At 41.1% G+C, this 16910-nt stretch overlaps 1 protein-coding gene across 2 annotated transcripts in view; it reads left to right on the forward strand.

Annotated features, from left to right (window-relative positions):
- The window catches only part of FBXL5 (F-box and leucine rich repeat protein 5), a 61150-nt gene that overhangs the window by 6416 nt on the left and 37824 nt on the right, over positions 1-16910 (forward strand). The window contains exon 1 of one of the 2 annotated variants that reach the window (XM_049886477.1): positions 6390-6531. The exons of the other annotated variant lie outside the window; for it this stretch is intronic. Within the exon in view, the coding sequence (XP_049742434.1) occupies positions 6448-6531 (84 nt within the window). The 5' untranslated portion in view covers positions 6390-6447. Of the gene's footprint in view, positions 1-6389; positions 6532-16910 lie in introns of those variants that run through there. 2 annotated transcript variants of the gene reach the window in all.

A 16910-nucleotide genomic window follows, 5' to 3' on the forward strand; every position in this document is an offset into this window, starting at 1 on the left:
TAATAGCATTATTTTTAAAGTTTTAAAAGTTATTGCCTAAATTGTTTTAAAATAAATTGTTATTAATTTTATAATGTAAGAGCAATAGATGAATATGCTAAATAATTAAAATTGTACCAAAGAGTTTTTATTAAAAAGATACTTGCATGAACAACTGCTTCCTTTGCCATAGGCCCAGCTACCATTACTAAATGTTTTGATCAAAGATTCTGTAGAAGAATTCTGATTAAGAGGGGAAAAATGCTGAAGAGAATTTCACATTCTTATAGACTCCAGACTTTCTGGAGCCAAGGAGGCTAGATGAACCCCCAAAACTATTGCCCTGAGATAATCTTTAAACCTTAAGCCAAAAATATCCCCCGAAGTATTCTTTAAACCAAACAATTAAAAGAAAAACAAAAACCCACTGCCATCAAGTCAATTCCAACTCATAATGACCCTATAGTACAGAGTAGAACTGCCCCACAGAAAATCCAAGGAGTACCTGGTGGGTTACCTTTTGGTTAGCAGCCGTAGCACTTAACCACTACGCCACCAGGGTTTCCAGAAACCAGACAATAAAAAAAAAACCAGTTTAGCTTAATTAGTAAAGAATGTCTGCCTTGAGCATTGTACTCTTTTAAAAAACTATGTATAATAGATCAAATTGACAGGAGCAGCTTGAAACAGTAGATAGGAAACTTAGGGGTCAGTGAGCTTATGTTAACCAGGGAGAAACTATTTGGTAAAGGCAGGTGAGAATGGTTGCACAAATTGAAAAATATAATCAATGTCACTGAATTGTACATGCAGAAATTGTTGAACTGGTGTATGTTCTGTATATATTCTCAACAACAACAAAAATAAATTTTTTTTTTAAAAGATACTTAACTGCTTCCCATTCCAGAACCCCTGCTCATAGTTTCTTCTGTATTGTTCTAGAAATGGATACTTTTCTTAAACACACATTTAACACACTGTTCTTTTTTTTTTTTTTTAACTTAATAGTAAATCTTGGTTTCACTTCATATGGGTAAATATAGATCTATCTTGTTCTTTTGAATGGATGCATATTTTTCCATTGGATGTGCTATAAATTATTTATCCACTATCCTGTCAATGAACTTTTAATTGTTTATAATTTTTGTCACTGTGAGAAAGGGCTTACCATATCTTTGTGGCACACTTCTTTTCAGAGCAACTAATTTATAATTATAACATATAGTGAAAATCATTGGGGAAATAGTATTCACTAATTTAAAAAAAAAGCAAGGATTTAGGGAAAACTGCTGGCCTATATATGTTTGATTAAATGAGGTCCATTTGGATATAAAATATCCTAAAGGAAAATGAATAAAATTTAGTGTTTGGTACTGCATTTTAACCGACTGGCTATCTTTTAATAATCACATCATCACTACTAAAAGCTTTACTCCTTGTTATGGGTTGACTTGTGTCCCCCTGGTGACCTGAACCCTGGGTGCAGTGGTTAAGTGTTTGGCTGCTCACCAAAAGGTTGGCAGTTCGAATCCACCAGCTGCTCCTTGGAAACCATATGGGGCAGTTCTACTCTGTATTATAGGGTCACTCACTGTGAGTTGGCATTGACTTGACAGTAACGGGTTTGATTTTGTTTTGATGACCTGTGAATGTGACCTTGTTTGGAAATAGGGTCTTTAAAAATATTATCAGTTAACATGAGGTAATTGAAAGAGTAGGAAAAAAAAAGTCATCATGTGAATTCCAAGTCATGGAGACCCCACGTGTGTCAGAATAGAACCGTGCTCCATAGGGTTTTCAATCACTGATCTTTTGGAATTAGATTGACAGGCCTTTCTTCCAAGGTGCCTCTGGGTGGACTTGAACCTCTAACCTTATGATTAACAGCCAAGGGCCTAATGGTCTGTACTACTCAGTGACTCCTACTGGAGTAGGGTGGGCCCTGATTTAATATGAGTAAATGTCCTTATAAAAGAAATACCAAGACAGAGAAAGGTCAGCCATGTGAAGCTTTAGCCGCAAGCCAAGGAACACTTGGGACTACTAGAAGCTGGAAGAGACAAGAATAAGAAAGGATCTTTTCTTAGAGCCTTCCCAGAGAGCATGGCCCAGCCGACATCCTGGATGTTGACTTCTAGCCTCCAGAAATGTGAGACAATAACTTTCTGTTGTTTTAAGCCACCTACTTTGTGGTACTTTGTTACAGCAGTCCTTGGAAACTAATTTACTAACTATAAATCAGGCTAGCCTGCTACAGCAGTTGTTGATTGGCTGTTTTGACTGACGGTGAGGGATAACTCTGGTAGTGGGTTAGGACTATCATTTCAACTGCAATATTTTTTGATTTGCTTTCACAGCTGACTCCTTTTGGTGAAAGTGCTGTGTCACATACTCGAATAAACAGAATCAAATGACTTAGAGTTGACCTTCCCTGACCATTAATCCTTTCCAGGGCCCTCAAAACTAGGGTTGGGAAATACTGTAGAAGAAGCTTAGTGTCATCGTGTATTTCAGTCACCAGGGAATGATTTGGCATCTTTTTTTCCTTATCTGTAGCATGCAGTTTTTCAGAGATGAGAGCAGGAAAGAAAGAATTTCAATCCATCAGCATCACATGAGATACTCTGTGCTGTGGGTGTTCACTGCTCGGTCTGTATGCCTCATCCAGTCTCCTTTTGGTGGTCAATGACTAGATGGTCTGTTAGAATTAGTCAGCTGTCTGTCATATAAGAGAAGATACCATATAGAAAGGTCATTAAACCAGCAACCTTGGCCTTAATAATAATTCTGAATCTGCTGTGATTGCAGTAATCTAAAGTAAGGATACTACACTGGTCAATGTCTTCCTTCTAGGGCTAAAGTTCAATTTAAATCAATCATTCTGGATATATCAGGTGATTAATTGCTATATTACACAGCATATGGGTATATTGTTAACAGCTTCTTTAGAAGGGAAAAATGATCCACAGGGTTTATTTTTATCACTTTATTTCTTCTATTTTGTCATTTTAAACAAATTTCCTCAAATGGCCAGAGTCCAAAGTGGCTGTTATTACTGTTTACCTGACCATACAGCTTCAAATTCCGGTTACAGTGAAACTCTGTGTGTGGTTAGACTGTTTTGTTGTTGTTCTAAGTTAAACACAAACAATCCAGGGGTATGATAGTGAACAACACAGACAATGGGAAATTAAATGTGGTATATTAAGTTAGTTAAGATGGAGAAATTACGCATGGCCAACTTCCCTCATTCCTTCTTTCTTTATTCAGTACTGGTAGTCCCTGACTTACAATGTATTTGAGTTACGACAAACCACACTTACCACCATCTGGTTTTTCTTTCTATTTTTTTTTTTTGGTGCATCTTATTGTTAGTAATATGTATTACATACATTGTTGCAGCACGTAAAAGGACCATACAGAGGACTCTCACTAATTTACTACCTAGAAACACCATCCCCACTCCCAGGGATAATTCAGATGATCCAGAACCTTCCACAAGTGGAGTTATTACTGCAACTGACAAAATGCCAATGTTGTCCATTTTTTTACAGATGTGTGTATTTTTTTATGTATGTATTAAAATATATCCGTAAGTTTATATGTAATGTTTCCAACCCCCAAGGACAAGGATCAGATTTTTAAAGATATTGATAATAAAAGGCAATAATAACTAAAACAAAAGAAAAATGAGGTATCGAACTTACATCAGAATGAATTTACAATGGAGTCGTTGGAACTCTATTGTAAGTTGGGAACTGCCTGTATATACTCACTGAAAACTAACTGTGTGATAAACACTGTTCTAAGTGCTGGGGCTAAAACAAAGTGGTGTTCTCTTGGAGCTCATTTCTCTATATAACTGATGCATTTGTAGGTCTGATTCTACATCCCAAGATAGCTGGAGTGAAAGATCAAAATGAAGTAAAGAAATGGAGGGTACATAAGGATATGTCTTCTGGAATATAAAAAATACACAGGCAAAGCCATAGAGAAAGAATAGAGTAAAAAAGAGAGGGAAAGACAGCTAGGGGGGACAAGGAGAATGCTATGGCTTGAATCGGGTCCCTCAAAATATGTGTTGAAGTCCTAACCCCTGTATTTGTAAATATGAGTCTGTTTGGAAATAGGGTCTTTCTTTTGTTATGTTAATACCGTCCTAACAGAGTAGGGTAGTATGGTGGTCATAAACCTAATCACTTCTGTGTAGTACTTTATAAAAAGAGGAGAATAGACACAGTACACACACGCAGGGGGAAGACAGATACCATGTGAGGATCATTTATAAACAAAGGAACACCAAAGATTGCTGGTGGTCACCAGAAACTAATAGAGGCCCACGGAAAATTTCAACATGGTTAAGATGCTGATTTGGACTTTTAGCCTTCAGAACTATAATGAATTAAATTTCTGTTCTTTAAAAACACATACTTATGGTATCTCTCGTTGCGTCAGCACTAGGTAACTAAGACTACCACCACTCCTGTTGCCATGGAGTCTATTCCAACTCATGGTGATTCCATGCATGTCAGAGTAGAACTATGCTCCATAGGATTTTCCATGGCTGATTTTTCAGAAGTAGATTCCCAGATCTTTCTTTCAAGGTACCTCTGGATGGACTCAAACTTCCAACCTTTTGGTTAGCAGCAGAGTGCCTTAACAGTTTGCTCCACCATGGACTCTTAAGACAGGGAAAGAGATATCAAGGACCTTATCTCTATTCCATTACTTAAGAGTTATCCCTGCTTCTTTAGGACAGACTGTGTATAAGCCATCTCCATATTCCATGCAGCTAACACAGTGCCTGGGAGAGTATTGTCAGACCTAGATGGTCAGATTATTCACTAACTGTGGGACCCTGGGCAATTACCAGAATGTCTTTAAGACTTAGGCTCCTCAGGGGTAAAATGCTGGTAACATCTACCTCACACAGCTGTTTTATATAATAATAAAAGCTAACGGTGTTTACTAGTGCTTACTAGTTCTAAGCTCTTCAAATATATTAACTCTCTTAATGCTGATAAAAATCTTTAGAGGTAGGTATTATTATTGCCCCATTGTATATATGAGGAAAGTGAGGCACAGAAAGATTAGAAATAAACTGCACACTCTAATGCCAAGGGTGTTTCTTACCTCCTCCTACTCCATTTTTTGGTGAGTATTGAACCCCCATGCCTTCATGGAACTGTGATAGATAATGCAGATACAAGGGGGAGCACAACGTATCTGCTTCTTGTGCTCCTGGAATTTATGGTCATTTGTCCAGTAACATGATCTTTCACAGGTTCTCAGCCTACCCAGTTTTCTCGCATTTCTCTGTCAGTCCATTAGACCTCTGATCAACTAGCCGAGGGTTGAACACGGTAAGCAGAACCCTCTGGGCCTCCTAAAGGGCTGAGGCTGGTACCAGGTAACTACGGGTGAAAGGGCAGACTGACATTCCTCTCCACAGCGACTCGAAGTCTCCTCTCCTTAACCTAGGCTTTAAATGGAGGAATTTGAAGCAAGGTGCTTCCCAGGACTAACCTGTATTCATTCCCCGCCCTCCTCCCCAGAGGCCTAGCTGACCTATTCCTGACCTTGCGTTCCTCTGCGAGAGTTGCGTTCCCCTCCTAGATCCCCGGGAGGCTTTTTTTTTTTTTTTTTTTCCTTTTAGAGTTTTCTGAAACTCCCCGAGGCCCTCCCCTCCCGCCCGGAGCTGTTGCGTGATCTCAGGCCTGCCCCTGAGACCCCGCATGGCCCCAGTGGGCTGCCGAATGGGACCGGCGGTGGCCGATCTTGCCACGTGTCCCCCTTTTCCGTGTTGGCTGGCAAGTTCTTGCATCTGGCCCCTGTCCCCCAGTCCAGGTCACCCAGCTCGCTGGGCGGGAGCGAAGCCCGGGCCTTTGATTAGATAGAGGGCGGGGAGGCTCCGGTCGTCAAGAGATCCCAGCGCCAGGGAATCACAGAGGACAAAGGCTTGGGAAGGCCCGGGCCGCGCACAGCCCTGTCACCCAGGGAAACGCCCGCGGCGCCCAGGCAGAGCTCTCGGGCCACGACCGCGGCCATTGTGCTCGGCTCCCTCAGTCTCCAAGCCTAGTGGGCATGGCGACAACGACAAGCACTTGAGAGCGCCCCTTCCTAAGACAGCCTCCCCAGCCCTCCCCAGACAACGTTTTTATTGTGGGAAACAAAGCGGGAAGAGACTCGATTTCTCTTTGCCGTACACGAGGAGTAAAGAAATACTAGCGGAGGCGGGAGGTGGAAGACCAGCGCCACTGCCGCGCGCCTGGTCACGTGGCCCGCGAGACCGCATGGCGGCGGCCCGCGCGCCCCCGCGTCTCGGCCGGCTGGGCGGCCCGGGCGCGCGCGCCGACGGGGCGGGCGCATGCGCAGGGGGGCGCGCCGCATCTGCCCCGCGGCGAGGGTGTCTATGGAGAGGCGGCGGCCGCGGCTGCTGAGGCGGAGGCGGAGGCTGAGGCAGCGGCGATGGCGCCCTTCCCCGAGGAAGTGGACGTCTTTACCGCTCCGCACTGGCGGATGAAGCAGCTGGTGGGACTCTACTGCGACAAGGTAACGGTGTGCGGAGGCCTCTAGCTCCGGGCGGAGCGGCGGAGCGGGCGGGTCCCTGCGGCGGCCTGGCCTGCGCAGCGCTCGCAGCTCCAGGGGCCGCCGCCGCCGCGCAAACCGCCGCCTGCGCAGCTGTCAGCGCCGCGCTCGCGCCCCGCACCGGCCCGGCCGCCCGCCCGCTGCGGGGCCCTAGGGGAGCCGCACCTCGGCCTGGTTGCGGCCTCGGACGTGCCCTCGGGGCTCGCGGAGCCCCTGCCCGCCGCGTTCTCCGGCGCGCCGGCCCGGCGGGCTGGGGAGGGGGCTGCCCCGGCCACTGCGCCCTGCCTCCTCCCGCTCCTGCCCCCCTAGGGAGGGGGACCCCCCCTTGGTGCCGAAACCTGTGGGGATCCCCGGATCATCCACCTGCGGTGGGTGCCCATCCTTCTCGGGGCGGCCGTTTCTGCAGTTGCCGCCCGCCGCCCCCATCGGTACCCCAGCCCCCCAGCGTGGTCTAGGGCTCCCCGAGTTTCTTTGCAGACACCCATGCATCCTTCTTCTGAATCTCTTAGGTTGCTTACTGGCACCGTGGACAACTTCTCGCCACTCTCGTCTGCTCATCTTACCCCCAGCCTTTTCACTGGTTTGATTGGGGAGAAAACTCAGGTTTCTTGGCTTAGGAGCTAGAGAACCTTCACTCTTCATTTATGGTTATGGTTTTCTTTGCATCTTTCATTGGCCCGAGCAGTAAATGTAGATTTTTCTTAGCAGGCAGCTATTTTGTGTTGGAATCCTTTATGGGCTCGAATAAAAGGAGCTGCGGGAAAAGTTACTTGAGCTTTGAGGACCTTTTCGGAATAATGATTGGTGCAGCATAAGCTGAAGAAGTACTATTGTGGAGATAGTTCATGGCGTTTTGCTACTAATTTTAAAAGATACTAAAATTCCACACATTTGCCAATTTTTGGTAGGGAAAAGACACACAAAGATATCCTGGAAACTTTGGGCAATCCTGTTTCATGTAGAAATGAATCCCTAAAAAGCACTTAAACAACTGTTATGTAAGTAAGCATAGAGATAAACTGATTTTTTTTCAGAAATTATATACCATGAAGCAGAACCACTTTTTTTTTTTTTTTAAATTAAGCAAGTAGGAACTTATTTTTGTCACATAAGAGGTGTGGGCTTGGCAGTTGCTGGTGCTGGGTCAGTAGCTCCATGTTACACATGGTGAAGCTTCTGCTATTCACATGGTCTTTTCTTCGTGGTGGCAAGATGACTACTTCAGCTCAGCCACTGTGTCCATCAGCAGGAAGAAAGAACAGAAAAAGACCCCGGGATAAAGGAGAACCACTATTGAAAAAAAAGAGAGGTGTCTTGTAGCTCAATGAGGTGGTTGGAGGGTGCCAGTGTTCAGGGCTAGGCCACACTTAAGAGCAGCAATTTAACACGGTAAGATTGAGTTTCAGATCTTAGCACCCGTCCCACAATCACCCCCTCCCTCACTACTCCATTTTGAAAATTAAAAAATACCTGATTCAGATGTAGGTTTAGATACCAGTAGCTGTCTAGGACAGTGGTTCTCAACCATGGTTGCTCATTAGAATCACCCAGGAAACTGTTAACCTCCTGATGCCCAAGACCACTAAAAGTAGGTTATCTGAGGATGGGACCCGAACATCAAGTATTTTTTAAAACTCTCCAGGAGAGTCCAGCTTGCAGCCAAGATTGAAAACCACTTGTCCAGGAGAAGCTTACGGAATGAGTAAATTGTTAAGCAGATGTGTGCACTCCTGAATTTTTTTAAATTAGCTTCCGTAGTGTTTTTGGGGAGCCCAGGTGGTTAAGAGCTACGGCTGCTAAACAAAAGTTTGGCAGTTCGAATCCTCCAGCTACTCCCTGGAAACCCTATGGGGCAGTTCTACTCTGCCTGTAGGGTTGCTATGAGTAGGAATCGCCTCGACTGCAACGGGGTTTTTTTTTTTTTTTTTTTGGTAGTGTTTTTATTTCCTCTTGCTTTTGCATTTAGTTCATTCTGCCCTGTAATTGCAGGAAAGAAAAAAATGAGGTTTTTCACTTTCTCAAAATTAGTAAGTAAGGGAAAACTAGTGAGGGGTAATGGAATCTGAGATCTTTTTATCCAGTTTAGTCCTGGGGAAGTTGTCCAGGGATCACCTGAAATTGTTTGGAAAGTTTTGTACATGTGTACATTTTCCGGGAGTTTGTGGCGTTCATCAGATTTTCAAATGTTGTGACCCTCCCAAAATAGTTAAGAATCACAACTTTGTTTAGTTAAGCACTATAACCAGTCAGCCTTATTTTAAAAATTTGAAGAAGCTGATCACTATTTTTATGTGACTTTTTACAGTTGAACAAATTTTGAAAATGCAGTTGCCTTTAAAAAAAAAAAAAACAAAAAACTCTGAGTCAAATAAGATTCAATAGTTTAGTGGTCCCTCTTGCAGTGATTAGTTTAAGAAAGCATTTTTCAGTTTGACCTAGCATAAGTCAGACTTACCACAAGTTCTGAATTAATTGGGTATAGTTAATGAGACTGTTGTATACATCCATCTGGAAGATGAAAAGTTCAGTTTTCTGAACTGTGAGTCAGAGACCAAGGTAATTAAAAAAAAAAACAAAACCTGTATAGGAATTTTACCTTCGGATTTCTTCTTAACACCAGTAGCCACTGAAAATGTCTCCTAGGACATCCTTGGGGAGCAAGAGTAGAAAAAGAAGTGTTTTATAGTGACTGAATATTTTTAAAGGAATAAAAGGAAGACTGCCTTGCCTGCTTTTCTCCCCCCTCCCGTTTTTTTATTCAGTTGTCATTTCAAATTTTGCTGTCATCCTCCTTTGTCATATAACAAAACCAAAACCAAACCCAGTGCAGTCGAGTCGATTGCGACTCACAGCGACCCTATAGGACAGAGTAGAGCTGCCCCATAGAGTTTCCAAGGAGCGCCTAGTGGATTCGAACTGCCAGCTCTTTGGTTAGCAGCTGTAGCACTTAACCACTACACCACCAGGGTTTCCCCTTTGTCTTATAAAATAAAAACATGTAGGCCATGGATATCCAACTAAAACAGTATACAGTAAAACTTTACTGAACTAGTTTTTACACTCGAACTAGAGGGTACAAAGTTTACTTCACTGTATTCTAAATTTTGACCTTGAATACCTAGGAATTATAAAGTCAGTTTTATTTTGAATATTCAGCTTTTCAAACCAGTGCGTGTTAGAAGCACCCATTTGTTTACAAGCATCCAATTATTCATTTAAATATGTTTAGTTTACTTAGAACAATTCATTGTGTTGTCCTAGGCCATTTAAAATATTGCTGTGTAATACCTAATTTGGAAACCCTGGTGGCATGGTGGTTAAGAGCCATGGCCGCTAACCAAAAGTTCGGCAGTTCAGATCCACCAGGCGCTCCTTGGAAACTCTACAGGGCAGTTTTACTCTGTCCCGTAGGGTCGCTATTAGTTGGAATCGACTCAACAGCAGTGGGTTTGGTTTTATTTTTTGATTTAATACCTAATTTAATGCTTTGCTCATGGATTTCCTCTTCCATTTTTAAAAAGATTTTATGGAAAGGTTTTAACTTTTGTTATCTAGACAACTGTCCTTTGATGTGGGTAAGGGCAGGGGGGTATTTCTGAGAACTCGTAGGCCTAGATTATATTACCTAGGCCAATGCTATACGAGCAGTTAGTGACAGATTTAGATAGAAACGCAAGCCAGGCTCATGACTCCTAGTTTAATTTTCTTTGTGTGAAGCCATAGTAATTTTTGAAAGAATTTTTTTTTGGTAACAGATCTGTTACTAGATCTTTTTGCTAATTCATTGACCTTCTAAATTGGGGTGATTTTATTGAAAATTTGTATTGGATGACATTCTTTTTCCATTTTACCCCAATTCCTTGGGCTTTTCTCCAGTCTTCAAAAGTTATCTTCATTACTTTTGTCAGTAAACATGGAATTCCTACCATCTACCTGTTCTGAAATAGCTTATGTTTTCACTGTGAGGATGTGGTCTCCACTGCTAAGGAGTTTATAGTCTATTAGGCAATAACATCTGTGCTAGGATGGAAACTGAATGGGGTATGTTGTTGTTGGCTGCCGTTGAGTTGATCCCGACTCATGACCCCATGCACAACTGATGCTGCTCGATCCTGTGCCATCCTCTCGATTCGTTGTGGATTGAACCATTGCGATCCTAGGGTTTTCATTGGCAGATTTTCAGAAGTAGATCTCCAGGCCTTTCTTCCTAGTCTGTCTTAGTTTGGAGGTTCTGTTTCCAAAGTTAGCATCATTAGGCAGCACTCAAACCTGCAATGACAGACGGGTGGTGGCTGCACGGAAAGGTTCATTAACTGGGAGTCAAACCCAGACCTCCAGCATGGAAGGTGAGAATTCTACCACTAAACCACCACTACCCCCGAATGGGGTGTAGTGGGAGCAAAAGAAGGCATATTCTCAGCTCTATATTAAAGTGTCAGGAATGGCCTTACAGTGGTTTTGGATTGATTCCTGAGAATGAAGTAGGTGGTGGTTGTAAGGATTCTCAGACTTAGGTATGAACCAGTCATAAAAAAAATTCAGGTATGGAGGCCTTAATAGAGCGTTCAGGTTTTTATTTTGTCAGGCAAGGATATTAAAAGTGCCGTCTACTTTATCTTTTTATAAAAGAAAGTACATTCCAAAACTCTAGAAAGGAAATAAACTCAGAATAAATCGGAATAGCTTTAAAAAAAAAAAAAATGAATATAGTTTAGGGGAGAATTTGTTTAGTTTTCCTTATTTTTATCATTTCTTTGCATACTTGTGAAAAGAATATTAAATTGAGAGCTAGAAGAGAAAGGAAAAGGGAATTAAATGAGTTTTTACTACATGCTTACATTATTTCTTTTAATTTGCGCAAGAGCCCTGTGAGGCAAGTTTTATCCCTCATTTGAAGATGAGGAAACAGACTTAGTGGTTAAATACCTTGTCCAATTCACTCAACTAGTAATTAGTAGAACCTGAATTTTAATCTTTAGGATTTTGTTTTTTTCCTTCTGAAGTCCATGTTTTTAATACTACTTTACTGGATCTGCTGTTTATTACTAGCTGTATGATTTTAGGCAAAACAGTTCACCTGTGGGTCATAGAGTTTTCCATTGGTAAACTAAGTTTGACCAGATAGTTACTAAAATTTTTTCATTGAGTGTAAGTCTTCCTTGGTTTAATGAAAGTGTTGTCTGGCTGAGTAGATAAAAAGTAAAAACTCATTCTGGGGAGTAATATTTACATTTTTGTTATGCTATTTCTCATGTCTGTTTTTTGAACTTAATATCACTTTGCCTAGTCTTTAAGTGAAACGCAACTTTGGGAATCACTTTGAAGCCAGACTGAAAGATTTTAAGTTGAAGAATATCTGAGACAGAAGTCAATTTAAATTTTTTAAAAAACGTTGAAGATACCATGTTACTATATACTGATTCTGTGTATCCTGTTTTGTATAGGCCCCTTGTTGAATTTTCCCAGCAGTAGAGTTTATAGCTTACTTAGGAAGCTTTATATCCTACTCTGTTGTTTGCCTTGAAGTTGATTCTGAGTCATAGCGACCCCGTGTGTCAGAGTAGAATTGCCCCATTGGGTTTCCTAGGCTGTAATCTTTATGGGAGCATATTGCCAGATCTTTTCTCCTGCTGAGTGGCTGGTAGGCTCAAACCGACAACTTTAGGTTAGCAGCCAAGCGCTTAACTGTTGGGCCACCAGGGCGCCTTACAGTGTTTTTCAAAAAGTGTCTTATGACCCATTAGTGGGTCATGAAATCAATTTTGTGGATCAGAAACAGCATTAAAAAAAAGTAAATATTAGAGGAAACCATAGCTTAAACTAAAATGATAGCCTTCGAGTTGATTCTGACTAATAGCGACCCTATGGGACAGAATAGAACTGCCCCATAGGGTTTCCAAGGAGCAGGCTGGTGGATTTGAACTGCTGACCTTTTGGTTAGCAGCCTGAGCTCTTAACTCTGTGCCGCCGGGGCTCCGATCACAGGTTAGGGGGGGAAATATTGTTTCCTGAAATTTGTTCCAAGTGTTTGTGTTTTATGTGTGTGGATTGCAGTGTATTCCATACTGAAGGTCATGATTCCGAATATTTGAAAAACACTGCCTTAGGGCAGCGTTTCTCACCCGAAGGCCTATTGACATTTTGGGAGGAATGATTTTTTTTTGTAGTTGTGGGGGCTGTCTTGAACATTGCAGGATATTGAGCCCTGTCCCTGGCCTTTACCCACTAGATGTCAGTAGTACTTTCCCACTTGTAACAAACAAAAAATGTCTCCAGACCTTGCAAAATGTTCCCTGGCAGGGGGTGGTGGTGGTGCAGAATCAGTGTAGAGCATGAGCTGTTTGTGACAGTGTACCCCATTGGATCTGAAAAGGTAGTTTTATGATCAGGACTAAATTGTAGTTTGTGGAAAGAGGACAGATTTTAGAGTAATAGAGGCTCTGCTTTATCGTCTGTTAGCTGTATGGTTTTTGGGTAAGTTATTTCATTTCTTTGAGCCTCAGTTTTCTCATCTATAAAATAGGGATAAAATAATACCTACTTTATAGGATTTTGTAAGAAATAAACAGTATCTAAAACCGCCTAGTATAAATGGCACATTGTAGGCCTCGGTTAGTGTCCAGGTTTGTTTTTTTCTTAATCAAGTTTATATATTTGAAAAACTTTGTAGAGGCAAACAAAGTGTTTAAAAGCTATTCTTATTCACAAACTTTTAAAAAGTTAAATTGTATGTGTTCTGGTTATTCTTTTAACTGATCCTCCTAAATCTTCTGACTTTAGGTAGCAGGTTAAAAACATTTGTTCTTTTCAAATGGAGAAAAACTGAGTTGGATGGTATCTTCAAGGACTTCTGATAGTTTTATTTTAGGCTAAATACAGAAAAAAAAAAAAATAACAGAAAAACCTGAATAGGGTTTGTATATGCTACATATCGTCTTAGTTTGTTGGGCCTCCCATAATAAAAATACTGCAAGTGGGTGGCTTTAAAGAAGAGAATTTATTTTCTCAGAGTTTTGGAGGCTCAAAGTCCAAATGAGAGTCTTGGCTGTGTTGATTCCTTCAGTTGGCCTCTCTCCTAGTTTCTGTTACCTGCTGGCAGTCCTTGGCAATCTTTTACTTGTGGATAATGTCTTATATGGTATCTCTCTTCCCCTGTATGTTTGTTTCTCTATCTATTCTGTTCATTTATAACACCATTTAAAAGTGATTAGGTTTAGGACCCACCCTACTCTAGCATGACCTCATTAACATAAAAAAAACCTTTATTTCCAAACAAGATCATACTTACAGGTACAGGGGTTAGGCCTTCCACACATATTTTTGGGAGCCGTAATTCAATCCATAAGATACATATTCTGTGCTCTTTACGTATATTAACTTAATTAATCTTCACAAGAACCCTGTGAGGTAGGTATTATAATTAGTCCTATTTTACAGATGAAGAAATTGAGGTACAGAGAAATTTAGTGACTTGCTGGCAGAGATGAATTCACACTCCAGAGTCAGTGCTTAACCATAATGGACTGACTCTCTGTATAATGTAGAGCGCTTTTATATAACTAAGTTGCTTTCAGTCTGTAGTATGAAGCTGGTCTTTAACTTAGCCTGTTATGAAATCTAAAAGATTGCCTAATAGTTTACTTAAAATGTATGCAAAATTCCCTGCATGTCTTCCAGGATGTTATTTAATTTACTTGAGAGCATTATTTTTTGCCATCTTTTGAATTATTTAAAAATTTTTTTCGTCTTGTTAAATGACAAGTGATAGTATCTGGGGAGATTAGCCCTTTGATATTACATATGATTTTTAATCTGGAACATGGATTTAGCTGAATCTGTCTTGAATGCTGTTTTTATATGGCTTAGGAGCCATCCATTTTTACATCTGGTCCTAGAAATCCCGCTCCACAGCAGGTTCTCTGTTAATGCCTAATCCGTGCTGCTTCTTACAGAAGATACTTTTTGTTAATTCTGTCGTGCATAGGGAATAGTTCTGCTTTAGCAGTTTATGTGCCATCTTTTCTAGTGCTCTGTCATCAGACTACAATTCCTGCTGAGAATAGGCAAAATACGACAGTTTATAGACTGCTCCATTTTAGAAATACTAGATCAGACTTTACAAGGCAAGTCTAAGAAGTATATTGCTAGGTAGCCTTCTTCCCCACATTTACCTATTATTATATTTAGCCTAATCAGGTTTTTCCCTCTTAAAATGAATTTTGAAACAGAATTAATATCATAGAGAATATATTTAATGTGTTTAAATCTTATTTGTTGGTCAGAATCTTATTTTGAACTTTAATCTGATTTAAGTTTCTTGATAGCATATATGCTTTAAATATTAGAATTTAATTTGCCCTTAAATATAAAAGCAGAATTACATCAAAAGTCTTTTTTTATTGTTGAAGAGTAGGATTAAAGAAATTACAGTATATACGTTTTTTCATTTCTTTATATTTTTCTTGATTTGTATCTTTCTTTAAAGTACATTTATTTTCTCATGCACTGATATACTAGGTTTCCACACTACACTATCTCAGTGCCTCCAGCCCAGAAAAGTACCTGGTTTCTTATATAAGCTGTTAAGTGTTTAGCCCCAGTTTTCCTTAAAAAAAAAAAAAAAAAACAACACTTTGAGGGACTGAGTAGCTGGGGCTGGGACCTGGAGACCATAGTCTTGGGGGACATCTAGGCCAGTTGGCATAACATAGTTCATAAAAAAAATGTTCTACGTCCCACTTCAGCGAGTAGCATCTGGGGTCTTAACAGCTGGAGAGTGGCCATATCAGATACATCTGTTGGTCCTGTCCTATCCGTTACAAAGGAGAATGAAGAAAACCAAAGACACAAGGAAAATATTAGCCCAAAGGACTAAAGGACCACATGAACCAAAGACTCCAGTAGCCTGAGACTAGAAGAACTAGATGGTGCCCAGCTACCACCGATGACAACTCTGACAGACATCACAACAGAGAGTCTCAGACAGAGCAGGAGAAAAATGTAGAACAGAATTCAGATTCACGAAAAAAGACCAGAGTTACTGGTCTGACAGAGACTGGAGGAACCCCCACAACTATGGACCCTGGACACTTTGCTAACTCAGAACTGAAACTGTTCCCGAAGTCCACTTTTCAGACAAGAATTAGACAGGCCTATAAAACAAAAAATAACACACACGAGGAACATGCTTCTTAGTTCAATCAAATATGAGACCAAGGGGGGAACTCCTGTCTAAAGGCAGGGCGAAAAGGCAGGAAGGGACAGGAATTGGACGAATGGGCTCAGGGAACCTGGGGTAGAAAGAAGAAGTGTGCTGTCACATTGTGGGGATTGCAACCAGTGTCGTGAAACAATACGTGTATAAATTTTTAAATGAGGAAAAAAAAATTACCATTTGCCCTTCAGTTTACTCTGACTCATGGCGACTCCATGTGTGTCAGAGTAGAACTGTGCTCCCTAGGGTTTTCAATGACTGACTGTTTGGAAACCCTGGTGCTGTAATGGTTAAGAGCTATAGCTGCTAACCAAAAGGTAGGTAGCTCTAACCCACCAGGTGCTCCTTGGAAACCCAGTTGGGATAGTTCTCCTCTGTTGTATAGGGTTGCTATGAGTCGGAATCAACTTGATGGCAGCAGGGCTTTTTTTTTTTTTTTTTTGCTATTTGGAAGTAGATTGCCAGGCCTTCCTTCCGAGGTGCCCTCTGGGTAGCCTCAGAATTCCAACTGTTTGATTAGCAGCCAAGTGCATTAACCGTGTCACCCAGTGACTGGAAAAAAAAAAAAAAAAAGAGCTTCAGAGCTTCCCTAAAATTATCTGATTATTTTCTGAACAGATCAGACTCATCTTGATATTAAAGCTTAAATAATCTATAATATTTTTGAATTTTTAAATTTTAAAAGTAGTGTAGTAAAGAACATTTCGAACAAAGGGGGAAAAACAATTTATCACATTATTCTTACACAACTATTTTAATTTTACCTATTTCTTTATGGTGTGTTTGTTTAACATACACATGTCGTTACGTGCTGTTGAGTCAGTTTCGACTCATAGCGACCCCTTGTGACTGAGTCGAATGCCCCAGAGGGCTGTAATCTTTACGGAAACAGATTGCCAGGTCTTTTTCCCGTGGAGCCTCTGAATGAGTTTGATCAGCCACCCTTTCGGTTAGCAACCAACCCAGAGCTTAACTGTTTGAGCCACTGCCGTCAGGGCTGCTTTAGAATACATTAAAAAAAAGAAACAAACCCAGTGCCATCGAGTCGATTCTGACTCACAGCGACCCTATAGGACAGAGTAGAACTGCCCCATAGGGCTTCCAAGGAGCACCTGGCGGATTCCAACTG

Source organism: Elephas maximus, chromosome 5 (genome assembly GCF_024166365.1).
Source record: "Elephas maximus indicus isolate mEleMax1 chromosome 5, mEleMax1 primary haplotype, whole genome shotgun sequence".
NCBI classification, from domain to species: Eukaryota; Metazoa; Chordata; class Mammalia; order Proboscidea; family Elephantidae; genus Elephas; species Elephas maximus.